This window comes from Aulonocara sp. 'chitande type north' Nkhata Bay, linkage group LG12 (assembly GCF_057382095.1).
Source record: "Aulonocara sp. 'chitande type north' Nkhata Bay isolate Kocher_YH1m ecotype deep benthic linkage group LG12, A_spYH_male_GT1.1, whole genome shotgun sequence".
NCBI classification, from domain to species: domain Eukaryota; kingdom Metazoa; phylum Chordata; class Actinopteri; order Cichliformes; family Cichlidae; genus Aulonocara; species Aulonocara sp. 'chitande type north' Nkhata Bay.
In genome coordinates this window covers 4022105-4036532 of record NC_141355.1, presented here as the reverse complement: position 1 = coordinate 4036532, position 14428 = coordinate 4022105, and the positions used below count along the sequence as shown (strand labels likewise).

At 43.4% G+C, this 14428-nt stretch overlaps 1 protein-coding gene across 10 annotated transcripts in view; it reads left to right on the top strand.

Moving 5' to 3' along the window:
* fbrsl1 (fibrosin-like 1) overlaps positions 1–14428 on the top strand; it is a 290461-nt gene that overhangs the window by 119746 nt on the left and 156287 nt on the right. For all 10 annotated transcript variants that reach the window (XM_086313247.1, XM_086313246.1, XM_086313253.1 and 7 more), the window contains exons 3-4: positions 8620–8715; positions 13290–13325. In XM_086313247.1, the coding sequence (XP_086169373.1) occupies positions 8620–8715; positions 13290–13325 (132 nt within the window). The remainder of the gene's footprint in view (positions 1–8619; positions 8716–13289; positions 13326–14428) is intronic.

Sequence of the window (14428 nt, the reverse complement as noted above, 5' to 3'; positions counted from 1 at the left end):
ACGTGTAAACAGTTAATTTTTATTCTTATTTTCTGATCTGTTGGAGAGAATACAGATCTATTTTCACTTTAACTTGGCGATTGGAAAGGACGGCTGAGACGGCTGTAAAGGCACACACACCTGAAAATGAATGAATAAATCATTTTCTCTCTTACGCTCCTAAAGGTTTAGCTGAACACAAAGTGCAAATGTGGCATTTCCAGCAGCATGTACCACAACCTGAAATTGGTTTACTGAGACTTTGAACGTGCCCTTTTTCTTCTTTTTTTTTGAAAGTCAAAGTGAACTTTGACTTGCAAATGATTATGCAAGTTGGGGAAAAATAAACAGCCTCCAATATGATTACCATTTGAATTTTTCTTGTAAGCATGCATAAGAGCTTCCACCGAAGTGGAAGCTGTGCGTGTCTCGCAAAAAAACAAGAAATAAAGAAGAGGCTTCACAATTGGAGAGCAAGACGCAGATCCACAGCACTGCTTCCTTGTTTTCCTTCCAATAACATCATTAGCATTTTGACATCATCCTCCTAATTGTTGTTTGTAGCTTTGAGAAATGGTTGCCTTGGAGTGAGAGTTGAGAGGGAGAGGAGGGGGCTGGGGTGTTTCCGCTGTAAGGGGCTTATCTGTTCAGGACAGATACTGTTCCTATGGTCTTGGATGACAGGTAAGGTGTGTGTGCGTGTCTGTTGGTTGCAGTTGTCAGTGAACCCCGGGGACAGGTGCTGAGGGATAGGTTCGTATTTGGGAGCAGATGCACCTCCCCTTCCTCCTCTCTTGCCTTGTTCCCTCACTCCCCCAGGAGGCATATGGTGAGAGTGATTGGAGAGACCCAGGGCCCAGAGGGAATGCTCTTCTCCCCAGTTCATCTGTTTTAGATGGGGCCCTGCGGGACACTCAGGCTCTCCTGAGGTCCCCGTTGGCTGGGAATCAGGCCGAGTAGGTGGCTCTGCTTTCAGGTTGACTGCTTTGTTACAGTGCGGGGCGGTTGCAGTGGCCACCCCTGTTAGCTTTACACTCGGCTGCATTCTACACTGCAATTTTGTGCAGAGGACACAAATGGCTAATAGGTCACACCTTCTCATTTGTTTGCACAGTACCTCATTTATATGCAGCGTGGCTTTTAATCTGCCGACTCTTGTCGTGTCCTGGCGTCGGCGCTTGGAATGGAAACACCATCACAGGCTCGTATTTGTAAACCAGCTTACAAATGTGATGTAGTTCTGAGTGCAGTGGGAGACAGCGTTATGGGGGCATTTTAGGACTTGTATAATATGTGTATCCCTTTTTATGTGGTCATTTATTATAAAGTGAGCTCTATGAATAATGTATGATTAAAAGCTGTAATGGATACACTGGGACTCGTCAAAATAAAAGCAAAAATCCATTTGCGCTCCCTGTAGTAAATCCACTTGCTTGTCCTTGGGCTAATTTCCAACTTGGGACTTGGTGGGGGAGTGAGTGCATGTATTGATAGCGATTCAAGGGAGGGAGGTGTTGGTTGTGCTGTAGAGGGAGAGAGAGAGGGAAAGTGAAATAACGCATGGATGAGGAACAAAGTCAGGAATACCTCTCTTTCTCTCTCGATGCATCCTTCCTTTATCTCACTCGCGTACAGAGTCTCTCTCCTTGCCTCTCTCCTGTCTGTGTGTCTCACCATCTTATAGCTCCTTTCCCTGCCTCCAAGCAGCTGCCACTTCTGCGCCTGAAGAAAATGAAGGCAGATGAATCAATTTGGCCTGTGGCCCTAAAGTGCACTTGTCTGCGCCCCAGCTTGGGCGGGAGGGATAATGAGCCGATAGATTGAGCCGGTGCCGGAGCTCGGCACTGAGCGCGGAGGTGCCTTTGCCTGCCGCACCACCGGGCCACCCTCACACACATACACGATCCCAGATAGACACACGCACACACACATGTGCTCCCTGAGCAGCGGTAGCAGCCTGTTGTTGGGTTAATGGGGGTGAGGGTCCTTTGCGCAGGACACTTTTCAGAACAAATTAGAGGAAGGATCTCTATCAGTCATCTTCAGGCCTTCTTGTATTGCCCCTCATCTCCTCCTCACTCTGTGCAGGGGAAGCCCGTAGAGAAGAATAGCAGAAAGAAGGGAGTGTGTGTGGGAGGCAAGGTCCAAGATCTTAGGGTAATGAGGACTGACACTGGAACAAGGCCAAATCACAGCCTCCCTCAGCACTGTTGACAGGTGACGGCAGGCTAGGGAGAGACAAGGCAGAGCGAACAGAGGAACTGGAGCAAGGAGAGGAAAATCGAGGGCAGAGCTAACAGCTTCTTTGATTCAAGGAGGGAAAAGGTGGGAGACCACGCAGTCATTCGATGCCCCCATAAAACCCCCTGCAAGGTGAAGAAGGAGGGAGGATCAAAGGAGCAGTACAACAAAGCATCACCCGCGAGCCTCCTGCCAGCTCCCTGCTGACAAGCTGCCGATTGATAGACACTGCAGGAAGAGGGCGGAAGAGTGAATGGAAAAAGAAACTTAGCCAAGCCTGAGCAGATATGAGCCACTACTATGTCCATCTATGTCTAACCCTTTCTACGCAGAGGGGCTTTGCGACTTCACCCAGGGTTAGAGTAGTATAAATGAGGAGACCCACATCGGCCCTACTCAACTTGGGGGGAAATTAAGATGCTGGAGGGCCTTTTGAAGATAATTAAAGAGCACAGAGCAGCAGCCTCCAGAGATGGTCTGCAGACATGTTCAATACCGAGACTAATGGAGCTAATTTCCAGTACATTATTCATGTAAAACACAGGCCAGCTAAGTGAAGCTGTGTTTTTTTCCTCCTATTTCTCTTCTCTCTGTAGTCTTAAGTCATCTCCCCAGTCTCACTCACACACACATTACTGCATCCTTTTCAGATATGGGATACGTAGCATTGTTGTTTGCTCATTGTTGGTTTCATTACCTCTGTTGTCTGGAATTCAGATGCTGGTCATTTAATGGTCTTAATGGCGTCATTCAGATGCAATCACAAGAGTGACAGTGAGAGGCAGGTTGCATTTGCAATTTTTGGATGGTTTGGGCATCTGACAAGGATGCCTCCTGGGTCTTCTAGGTGAGATGATGCAGGGATGTCCTACAGGAAGGAGGCCACGCTGGAGGAGACTATATCTCTGCTGGTCTAGGAACGTTTCAGTGTACTCCTGGATAAAGTGGAGGAGGTGGCTGGGGAGATGGGGGTCTGGGATCTCTGCTTAGCTAGCTTCCCCTACACCCAGCCCTAGATAAGTGGAAGAAAATGGATGGATGAAAAAAGTCAAGTTTAAAAACACTTTTGAATAATTAGTTATCCCTGCAGTTTTCACTAAGAGCTGCCAAATGTAGAATTTATAGTCAAGACTCACGAGCTGCTCGTTTGGTATTAACGCTATATGATTTTGTGCTAATACAGCCCTGCATCAAATGACCAGTGATGGTTATAACGGCATTACAAGTAACGGCGTTACTAACGGCATTACTTATTTCACTAACGAGTAATCTAACTAATTACTATTCCTATTGTTACAATACCGTTACTAACAAGAGAATGCGGTCACGTTACTATTTTTCAACAAACAGACGTTTGAAGCTGTGTTCAGCTTACCGCACCTTATATCAGTTGCAGGAAGTAGCTGTAAGTAATCTGGGCGCTACAGCTTTAAGCAGCTGCGGACGGTGATCACGATCACTGTCTAGCACAACACCTGGAGCTAAGGAGGCAAAACAATCGCATGAGTGCTGCTGTTTGACTGAGGAAGAATATTTTTTTAAATTGTGTTGATAGGCCACGTAAAACCATGATGTAGATGATAAACAATGTATACGCGGCGTTTTTTCCTCAATAGCTTCGTCTCGTTTAACGTCTAAGGACAGCGCAGCGAGCACTCTCTGAGCCAAAAATAACAAAACAAAAAAACGCCCTTTTGTGTTGGTGGAAAAATGTACCATGTTGACCAATCAAACAATGATATGACAACATGAAGGGGGAAGAGGGGGAAGTTTTAGGGGTGACGGCGAGAGAGGGAGAGAGAGAAAGACGTACATATTGAATGCAGAACACCTGATTGTTATATAAATAGTTTGAAATGGTTATAAAAAAAAAGAGGGTAAAAGGTAAATAGCTGCAAATAACTTTGTTGTTTGCAAAACTTGTGCATATGATTTTAAAATTGACAATTTATATTTGCATTTAAAGTTATGAAATTTGATTCATTAAACATGTTTGTGATGGTTGCAGTAAAAATATATCTTTTTCTACTCGGTTTTTATGTTTTTTCTGTGATTTTAGATCAGTTGTGTTAATACGGTGTGTCAAAATGAAAACATAACCATAAATTCAGAAACGTGAGGTTGTGCTGAAAAGAATGACACCAAACAAGGCAAAGTAAATATTTTTTAAAGGTTAAATGTGGAGGGAAAATCAAAAGTGGTTAAAAATGGCCAGTTATACCCTGGAGCCCAGAGGGTTAAACATTTTTTTAAGTAACACAATAGTTACTTTTCAAGTAATTCATTACTTTTAGAATCTTGTAACTCAGTTACTAACTCAGTTACTTTTTTTGAAGAAGTAACTAGTAACTATAATTAATTACTTTTTCAGCTAGTCTGTATTACATGACTGTGCTCACAGTTTCTACACACTTCACATAGCATCACAATAAGAACATTTAGTTGCTGCTACAGCCTGATTAGCCTTCCCCTAATACTGTCTGGAACAAACCTAAATAAAGTTTATTTTCACAAAAACTATGTGACATTTCGAAGCAGTGATAACAGTGTTTTCTTTCTGTTTTGCCCAGAGTGGATTTTAAAGACATCATTTAGGAATAGAGAATAGTTATAACCTTGGACTTTGTCACCACTTGCAAGCAGTTGAATTTTAGCAAAGACAATTAGTCCCATTGTCAAGCTTACTAACTCGTCCTTTAACATTAATGAGTATACAACAAAAGAAAAGGGGGAAAAAAACATGAAAGCTATATAGCTGGGAGTTTAGGGCCAATTAAGCACCTCCCCAGACAGGAAATTAGTCCCTCACTTAATCACAGGCAGTCCAAGCTGCCAATCCCTTGTCAGAGTTGGTGAATTCCTGCCTAGATCAATTGCTATCCCATGCAATTGAACAGCAGGTTGGGGAACGGTCTTTGCACGCTACATCATTAACCTAGGTGCCTAATTAGAAGCTGTGTTTTGATCAATAGCCAAATTGATTGCTGACTGGGAAATGTAACCCCAAAGTCCCTGAGGAGACGGAAGCACTTTGGGCACTTTGGGAATGTGTCAGCAACGCTGATGCTGAGTAAACAAAGTATTCAGCGCCAGCACTTGACAGCAACACAACTGTGGCTGTACCTCGACGCTCCGTCTCTACTGACGTGCTTGCCTCCCTGCCAAGGAGGATTGCTCTGTTTGTGCTCTCCTTGAGAGGAGGAAATCAAAAGGGCCACCATCTATTTTGAGATTCAAGGAGTGATTAGGCTGACAGCTAGTTGAGAGAGAGCGAGAGAGACCGAGGGAGAGGCGGGTAGAGGTGGAAGTCAAACCTAATTAGGCCCACCTGCCAGGTCTCTCTTCCTTCCATTTCTACACCCTGATTGCTAGGCGGCAGCTCCCCCCCACTGCTCCTCCATGCTCACCCCACCCTACCCCTATCCTGTCACTATTGACCTCAGCACACTGCTAATGCCCCTTGGCCAATCAGCATGCTTGCCCTGGCGGCAGCAGGGTAATTAAAAGGGAATTGTGTCTACTTGGCTTGTGAGCTGGTGGGCACAAGGGTAGACAAACATTCTCTCTCTCTGCCGCCCTGCCTCCCTCCCTCTCTCCCAGCCAGGTGGTACCGTACAGGACCTGTCAGATTAGCTGATGACCCTTTTAATTCTAGCCCAGCCGGGGGCCATAATTGATATTTACCGGGAAAGGTTAATTGTAGCAGTGATCTGCTTAAATTACAGTGGAGATCAGGAGACCGGGGCCAGACACCATACTTGCCACCGGGGGAGCTGCTACACGCAAACTGCTAGTCAAATGGATTACACCCCGCGGCCATTGCTGCTGTACTCCAAGGTGGGGAAGCAGCACGGGACATTGTGATTGGCTGATCCTGCAGCAGCACACAGTCTTCCTTGCTTAGCTCGCCAACCTCCCATCTGGCTGGGAATTTGGTTGCACACCAACTGTGGGACTTGATGGCCTACAATAAAGCAAACCATCCATGTTAGCATTAGGGCTGTCAGGTTTTGGTTTCGCCATGATTTTACATTACATCAACTTTTATTTGATATTCTGTATGTGCTAAATAGTAAGTTTTTTTTCTCTAAAATGTTATACACATGTCAACATTGTCTGCAGTATTATCTACTCATAGTTCACGTTACCTTTAAGTTTTTGCTTGGTCATTCTGGCCTTTTAAAGTTAGCTTATGGAGCTTTTAGAGCTAACTGAGGAACTGGGCTGGACTGGAATTTTAGTCCAGCAGCATATTATTTGCTTTTTCATTTTTCAGCCAAGGTAAGGATATTACAGGTCAGAACTATTCTGTCCTGGTTAATTTTGCCTACCCAAAGTATGATCGGGTGTGTCCTCACATTATCTAATGTACAGTATGTGATCAAGAAGGAAATGTTATTTCACTCAAGCTGAACTATGCTGACTAGACTTATAGTTAAATAAATCAGTCAAGCTCAACACGGAGCAACTGCATTTGCACTGATCCCTTAAATTAAGTAAACCCAGCACAGTTGTGTTTACTTAATTTGCCCTGCTGCATTACCCATGCTGGCTGGTGCGACCAGCACCTGTTGGTTGAGGTTTTGCGTTCCAGGTGTTTTTGTTGCAGCCAGTTCGATTTTGCATTTAACCAAAGTATAAACTGACTCTCACACACTCATTGTATTTCCTTTGAAAGGCTGTGTTCCATGGTCAGTTGAACCCATTTTTATTCGACTGTGCTTTACATAGTCACCTGGTTCAAAGTACATTCGACTAAGTTAGAGGAAATAACATGAGCTGGAATATAAGACACAGTTTAACAGACTTGTTATAAATGATTAAAAAAACTTCCACTTCCACTGCTGGTTGCGGTTTGACAGGAAACCAAGTGAATGAAAAAGTATTTTAACCCTTTAAAGCCGGTCAGAGCGGGCACGCTCCGTTTTGTGTAACTATTTTTAAATCCCGGTAGGTCTGCAACCACGTAAGCTAGCGCAATAATTTTTTTGCATATGAAACCGGAGGAGTTGTACTTAGATCTTATGTCATCAGCTTGTCCTCGGTCACAGTTTCCTTCCACATAAAGCTTTGCAAAAACTGCATAAAAAGCACTTGCAGCAACAAAAACATAATATTCCAGAAACAGGCTTTGCCGATCCAATCAGCTGTTTGTAACACTTCCTACGTCCATCAGCGTGAACTCTCGCATGTCCGACATGACCTGCCCGAAACTGGAAGTGACGTCATTTTGCAGAAATGTAGTTTTTTTTACCATCAGGGCCTCATGGGCCTATACTGGTGTTTTTAAAAGTTATGTTTGACTTTATGACTTTCTGTGTCGTTTCTGCGATGCTTAGTACTCAAATTGCACTGCTGGAAATAGTTTATTTTGATGCATATGCTGTTTTTTTTTTTTGCAAATTTGCACTCTAATATTTATTTTCGTTTTTCCTGCAGTATATAAAAATTGGTGTATTTCAAAAATAAAACTATGAAGACACTTAAAATAAATTTCCTGTGGTGGGAAACTATTTTGTGCAACTTTTTTGTATTTACAGTTTCTCTTAAATTTCTCTAACTAGAAATATATGTTAAGAAAACAAAAACGATTTTCAAATTTTTTGTAGTTTATTGCACTTTTTTGCAATTTATGTAATTACTATGCACTTAATGCATATTATTAAAATTTTGGCTATAATGGTTGTATTGATGTATATCAACTTGAAATGCTCCCAGAAATGGCTCCACAGCATGTAAAAATATAATATAAGCTCTGGCGGACTTGGTTCTATGGTAGGTCTTAAAGGGTTAATAAATTTCACATATTTGCAGGTAGATCAGAGTTCTGCTATTCTTTTCTCATGTACCATTGTGTGCAATGTATTGTTTTTGTTTTTTACTTTGGTCTTCTTTGCAATTATTGTGTTTGTGTGTCATTTCTGTCAGTCAGATATAAAGTTGGCTAATGCACAACTAAAATCTTTCTAGCGTGATTAAATGTTTGGTGTTATTAGATCTTGTTGCATGGGCTGACACTGAATTGGAAAATGCAGCGATAGAAGGCAATCAGCAATCAACAACCCAGCCTTCTGTACAATTTTAGATGGCATGAATATTAATAGAGGTTTCTATAGTTTGTTGCATTACACAAAGTAGGTGAGACTAAAATGTGCGCCCACCACAGTTATGAAGTACACTTAGCTCTCAACAAGATAGTTTTAAATTGTTGTTTTTCTCTGGTCTGTGTAAATATTTCAGTCTTCTTCTCTTTGCCATCTTGTTATAGCAAAAAGCTGTTGCAGCTTTTAAATTTGTTTCTGAAAAAAAATACAATAAGTCAGTGTCTTTAAGTAGTGGCATGGTCGATTCTGTGACTACATTTTTAGACGATGGCATCATGTCTTGTGTGTTCTGCAGATCAAACCTTTGGCTCTTCATCCAGTCAAAGTTGGCGAGGACGAGACTGAACTCAGTCGACCACACAGGAGCAACTCCAAAGAGCAGCTCAGTGAGGTGAGTCCACAGACGAGACCCAAACTCTAATCTCAGATAGCCTCTTTGTGTTGGGAAGAATGCTAGTTGGTTAATGTGTCTGTGAAGCTTCTCGGTCATCCAGGTCATCGTAGGCTAAGCAGCTTGGAAAGAAAAGCTTCTGCACCAAAACTTAAAGAAGTCCAGATGCTTTTCTTTCCAAGCTCCCGAGGGTAGTTGGTTAACAGCGCATAGAAAGGACTGGTCACACAATATCACTTAGTTTGCTTGCCATTACGTGAAGCGTGACCAGTTAAATTTAAACATAACCAGGTTCAGCCAGGTGTGGGTCGACCTCACCAACCCCAGAACGGAACGAGTTAAAGGAACGGTTCCAATTATCCCTGCGCCCGCATCCATATGCCAGCCCATTTAGAAGATGAGTAGGTGGCAAAGCAAAATGGAAACCAGACATTGGTTCAGCATAAGGGATGAAATAATGCAATTTAAATACAGGGGAAGTAATGAGAATTTATGCAAAATCCCAAGCAGCTCATTTGAAATGAATGTAGAAATATGCTTCCTAACTAATGCCTGTCAAGCAGGCCTCCCAAACCTAACTAAATTCAATCAGACTGTTCATTTAGCTGACTAAAGCAGGAGGAGCGAGAGAAAGAGAGGAAGAAGGAAAATGTGCAGCTTCCTTTTCCAGCAGGGTTGAAATGATGGGAAGGAAAAAGATTTAAAAGAACTTATTAAATACATTGTTTTAAGTTATTCATATTTCCAACCGAAAATTCAGTCTCGTGAAAAAAAAACAGCCTAATTTTTTCCTATCTTCATTTTCTTTTTTCTAAGCCTCGCTGCTCAGTTTCTCTCATGCATCCCCCCTCCGCACTGTTTTTCTTGAATTTGTGTAAAAGGCTGTCTTTTAATGAAAAAGTCAGGAGGAAGAGGCGGGCTTGTCAGATAAAAGCCCAACGCTTGTTGACAGCTCTGACAGGGATATGCGACAAGCACTAAGAAGGAGGGGGCATGAACGAAGGGGGGCGGTGGAAGTGGTGGTGCTTGCTGTAATGGCGAGGGGTGGGGGGAGAACACGGTTGAAAATTGCACGCTGTAATCGGCGACGGTGTTAGATGTGGCATGTCTCTCTAATCTGCTGCCAAATAAATGGTGCACAGACGTTGATCGCTGTAGCCACGCCATCTATATCAATCCATCTCTCCTCCTCTGCCTGTCTTTATCTTTCTTTTTCTCCTTCCATCTTTTCGTGTTTCTTCGCTGGCTGTATTCCACCCGGTGAAGGCCTGGACGTGACACACAGCGTGTCATTGTCTCCCTTATATCTCTTACTTTTTCAGCTCCATGAAATCTCCACCACCGCACTGAGAGCTCTGCTAATTTTCATAAAATACGCTCCACCACATCAAAGTGGTTCCCCAGCTTTAAGAGCTCTTAACTAATGATGCCGCATTGGCAACAAGTAAAATGGATTTCTCTTGTCTTACCGCCAAAGGAAACGGAGACAAATGCGACATGCGGACGCACCCGCCTGCCTGTAAAAACAGTCATGCATCAATTTGTGAGCAGGGGGTAAAAAAAAAAAAAGGAAAAAATGCAGGGGATGCTGTTTGTTCATTGCCATGGTCGGGTCTTTATCTGTTTATTTTGACTAGGTAATTGTGCCTGCAGTGCAGTAGGGCCCCTGCACTAAGCCACGCAGGGATTAGGGAAATGTGAGGTGGGAGAGGGGGTGGGTTCCACTGTAACTGTGTCCTGCAGAGGAGGGGGTGGCAGTTGTGCTGCTGTCGGCGTCTCGAAAACCAAACTGTATTCACCAACATATCCACCCACATGCACCCAAACCCACCCACCCACCTTATTTTCCAGCCACAGAGGGCATACGTGTTCACATCCTTTCTCTTATTATTGTCCAACTAGTAGTGATTGGCCCGCCTCCTGGCCTTCATGCAACGGTAAAAAACCAATAGTCTGGGTTAGGAGAAGATGGACAGGACCCTCCCCTTTTAACGCCATGTTTTTCTTTCTTTCTTTCTTTCTTTTTTTTTTTGCAGGAAGAGTGGAGGAGGGGGCGTGGAAATTGGGAGAGGATAAGGGGGTGGATTTAGTAACATTTTTCTTCTCCGGGGCTGTTTAGTTAACCCTTAAATGCCGCCAGCATCCGCCCCATCTCTTTCGCCACCAACCACCATCGCCACCACACACATACTTGTCCTACTCCCTCCCCCAACACTCTCTCTCTCGGGGGCGGGTTCTTAAATCCTTTTGAAGTCCTAAGCACTGCAGAAATCCATTGAGAGCCATGTATAATGGCTTTTAAGAGAGAGTGTTTAGCTGTATGCCGACCCTATGGCTTATGAACCACTGGCGTTTTAATGGATCCCCCTTTCCCTCCCCTCTTTTTCTCCCTTCACCAGCACTAAATCCAACGGATTGTCCCTCATTATCATTTAAATAAGCCTCTCTTTCTACTCAGAATGCTGCAAGTTGAATGAACTCGACATAGTAAGGCTAGTTCCAAATGGCCTTGGCCTCACTCCACCTATGCACATATGCACTTACGCACACAAACACATGAACGTACACACATTTTAACGCACTCACAACACGCACACATATAAACAACAGACCGCATTTTCCTTGAAACACGCTTTTGGCCTTTTTTATCCACATATTTTTGCCTTCCGTTCGGCTCTTACGCCCCATACTCTGGCCTCCTCTCTGGTTGCGGTAGTGAGGATAGCAGAAAGGTTGAGCAGAGTGGGAATAGCCTTTTGATTCCCACAGAGCCTACTTTCCGGTTCGCAGCAGGACTCCTCCCTAATCGTCACCACAGGAGCCGTCCTGCAAATCAGAGGGGCACACAGGCGTTGACAAGGGCTGATGCTTTGAGCAGGTGTGGGAGAATGGATGAGGGACATTGCGAGGGTGCAAAACAAGGGAGGCAGTGGCGGTGAAGGTGTGGGGGAGGTCGTTTTGGATTGAAGGTGGACCTATGGATGAAATTGGTCTAGCAGAAAAGTCTCCTCCAGAGACCAGGGGGGAGAAATTGCCAATCTAGACAGAGGAATAAAAGCAGTGAAAAGTGGAAGTGGAGGGAGGGATTTTGAGATTGGTATTCGTGCTGGGCGCTGACAGACAGAGCAAGAGAACAGAACAAAACCAAGCCTTTTCTGCCTCCATACTGCTCTTGTTCAGTATTTAGAGGACTGCATTAGAAAGCACGGGAGTGAAATGGGCCGAAACACGTCCCTTACTGCATAAAGAGATATTTATCCTGAATAAAAAAGGGACAGATAAAACACAGACAAGTAAAAGACCTCATAAAATTGATGGGCACTGTGTATAATTTTTACACTTTCTTTCTTTTGTAACTCTGTCCACCATCACAAGAATGTCAGCATCATCAAAGGATGACGTTCCAGTGTGCAGGATGACTTTGATCTGTGACAACAGATCAATTTTTGCTCATAGAGCTTCATATATAAGACACGTTATTTAAATGGGTGACAAATCTAGTGACGGGAATTCGTGACCTCATCGTGACATCGTGAGGTTACAAATCACTGTTGTCTAGCAACAGGGAGAAGGCCCTGAAAAGAGGCCGTCCCTCATTCAAACACTCGCCAAATTTGAAGCTGCTTAGAAGAAAAGTTGATAGAAACGTAGAGAACGCACTGATGCATGGATCCCTTTATTATTAGTGAGTGCCTGTTGTCGTTTGATGTCATTGACAGTGCGCTGTTATTTAGAAACTATGTTACCTGAAATGGTGTCATTGTGTGGACACAAAAGAGTGCATCAGCATAAAGGTCAAGGATGATGACATAGAACGGCCTCACCCTAACCCGCAGGACCCCACAATGACACCTTCCCAACAAGTTCGTGTCGGACCTGATAGACTGTTGTTGAGAAATTCAAACAACACACATGCATACAGAGATTTCTTTATTTTTTATAGAGATGAACATGGTGGGAACACTGAAAATGTTAGGCTATGAAAGACTATGATTTTGGAAATTAGCTCTTATTTTTATGCACCATATTTACCGATGGTGAAATATCTGCCCAGTCATCCAAAGAAAGCTTGTTGTGGTGCTCTTCCTAATCTAAGGAGTTTTTTTTAGCACTAAACAGACACTTAAAATCTTCAGCTATAAAATAATTCCTGTATCAAATAGTTTTTTAATTTGTCTCCTGATGAAGGTGATGGAGTCCCTCTCATTCGTCTGTTGACGTCTATGGGAACTAAATTCAAGCCAATAAATGATACTTAATTTTCACATGTAGCACTGCAGCGCATTATGAGGACAGACCAGTACACCCAGTATCTCACTGTTGTATTTACACAGATGTGGACCATGTTTTCCACGGTGTATTTGTAGTATGGGACTTTTTGTTTTTAGACCAGCTACCCCTGTTGTTCAGAACAGAATGAATGGTAGCAAAGTGAGCAGGCGTGGGGTGCATGGTAGGGCGGGTAAAAGGTTAATGTGAATACTGATATTAAAGCTACGCTGCTTCATCATGTCAGCGTGAGCGAGCGAAACACTCCTTAAAGGTCATCCCTGTTCTCCTCTCTCTCCCTACAGAGTTCCACTCACTCGCTGTCAGGCCGTGGCTACTCGGTAAGTGACATTTTCATGCTTCATAGCTTTACGGCAGAATTACAATCTCCAACGACCCGCTTTATGGCCCCGGCGCTCGACATTTTAATTATGTTAAATAGAGTAATGGAGAAATCATGATATTAGGAACATTAATTCTGGCTGACTGACTGATTAAATTGCAGGAAGGTGTCCTATGCTACCTTGGCAAAAAGGGCCTCGTTTTATTGGCATTGATCAGCGCTGTGTTCGCCTGAGCTGCAATTTCGATGTCAGAGTTTTATATCTTCCTCCAGTGACTGTCAGTGACGGATGTTTCTGCTCACACATATGAAAAAAATGCTTTAAAAGACTTTTGCTTTTGTGCTATAAATCCATTTTTCACTGCAGGAAGGCTGCATGTATGCATGTTACAGTGAAAACTGTCCCGTGGACTTTTGGAAGTGACTGCGTGCTAATAAGAGGTAGTTAGAGAGTTATTTTTTAATCTTGGAACATGTCGCCTGTTCAAGGTAAAGGTGCCCAAGAGGATTATTTAGTGCCACCTAAGAAAACATCAGCTCAAACCTTTTGAACATAAACTAGCTCACAAATTGTCACTACAGGACTATTTTTATCCCCTGAAAGCATCTGTTGCCTTGCCCCAGTGCATTCTCGAACCGTAAATTTGTGTTCTTCCCCTCCCATTGTTTCAATGATGTGTGTAGTCTCTGGATAATACAGACAAGCGGTCGTCCTTTATGTCCTTTCCTTAAAGGGAAACTCATAAGAGGAACGTTGTTTAAAGTGTGCTACTTTTAGCTGATGAGTGGCATATGGCAGTTCTCATTGTAGCTTGGAAGCAATCATCTCGGCAAACAAAACAACTATAAATGGTTTGTCAGCCTTAATCTGCCTCAAAGGACTACAGTTAAAGCACTGAACAAAGCTCAACTTCAGAAGACATTGATCTCTGTGCGATCTTCTTTTTTATTTTGTTTTAATAGAACATGTCACATTCCTTTTCCCCAGTGGCTGCATGCTCACAGATGGATGAAAACAAACAAGACCTTCCAAAAAAGCTTGTGGAGCCCTTTGGCTCGAGCTGTCAGTTTGAGTCGGCAGGGAACGAGGCCCTCTCTTTA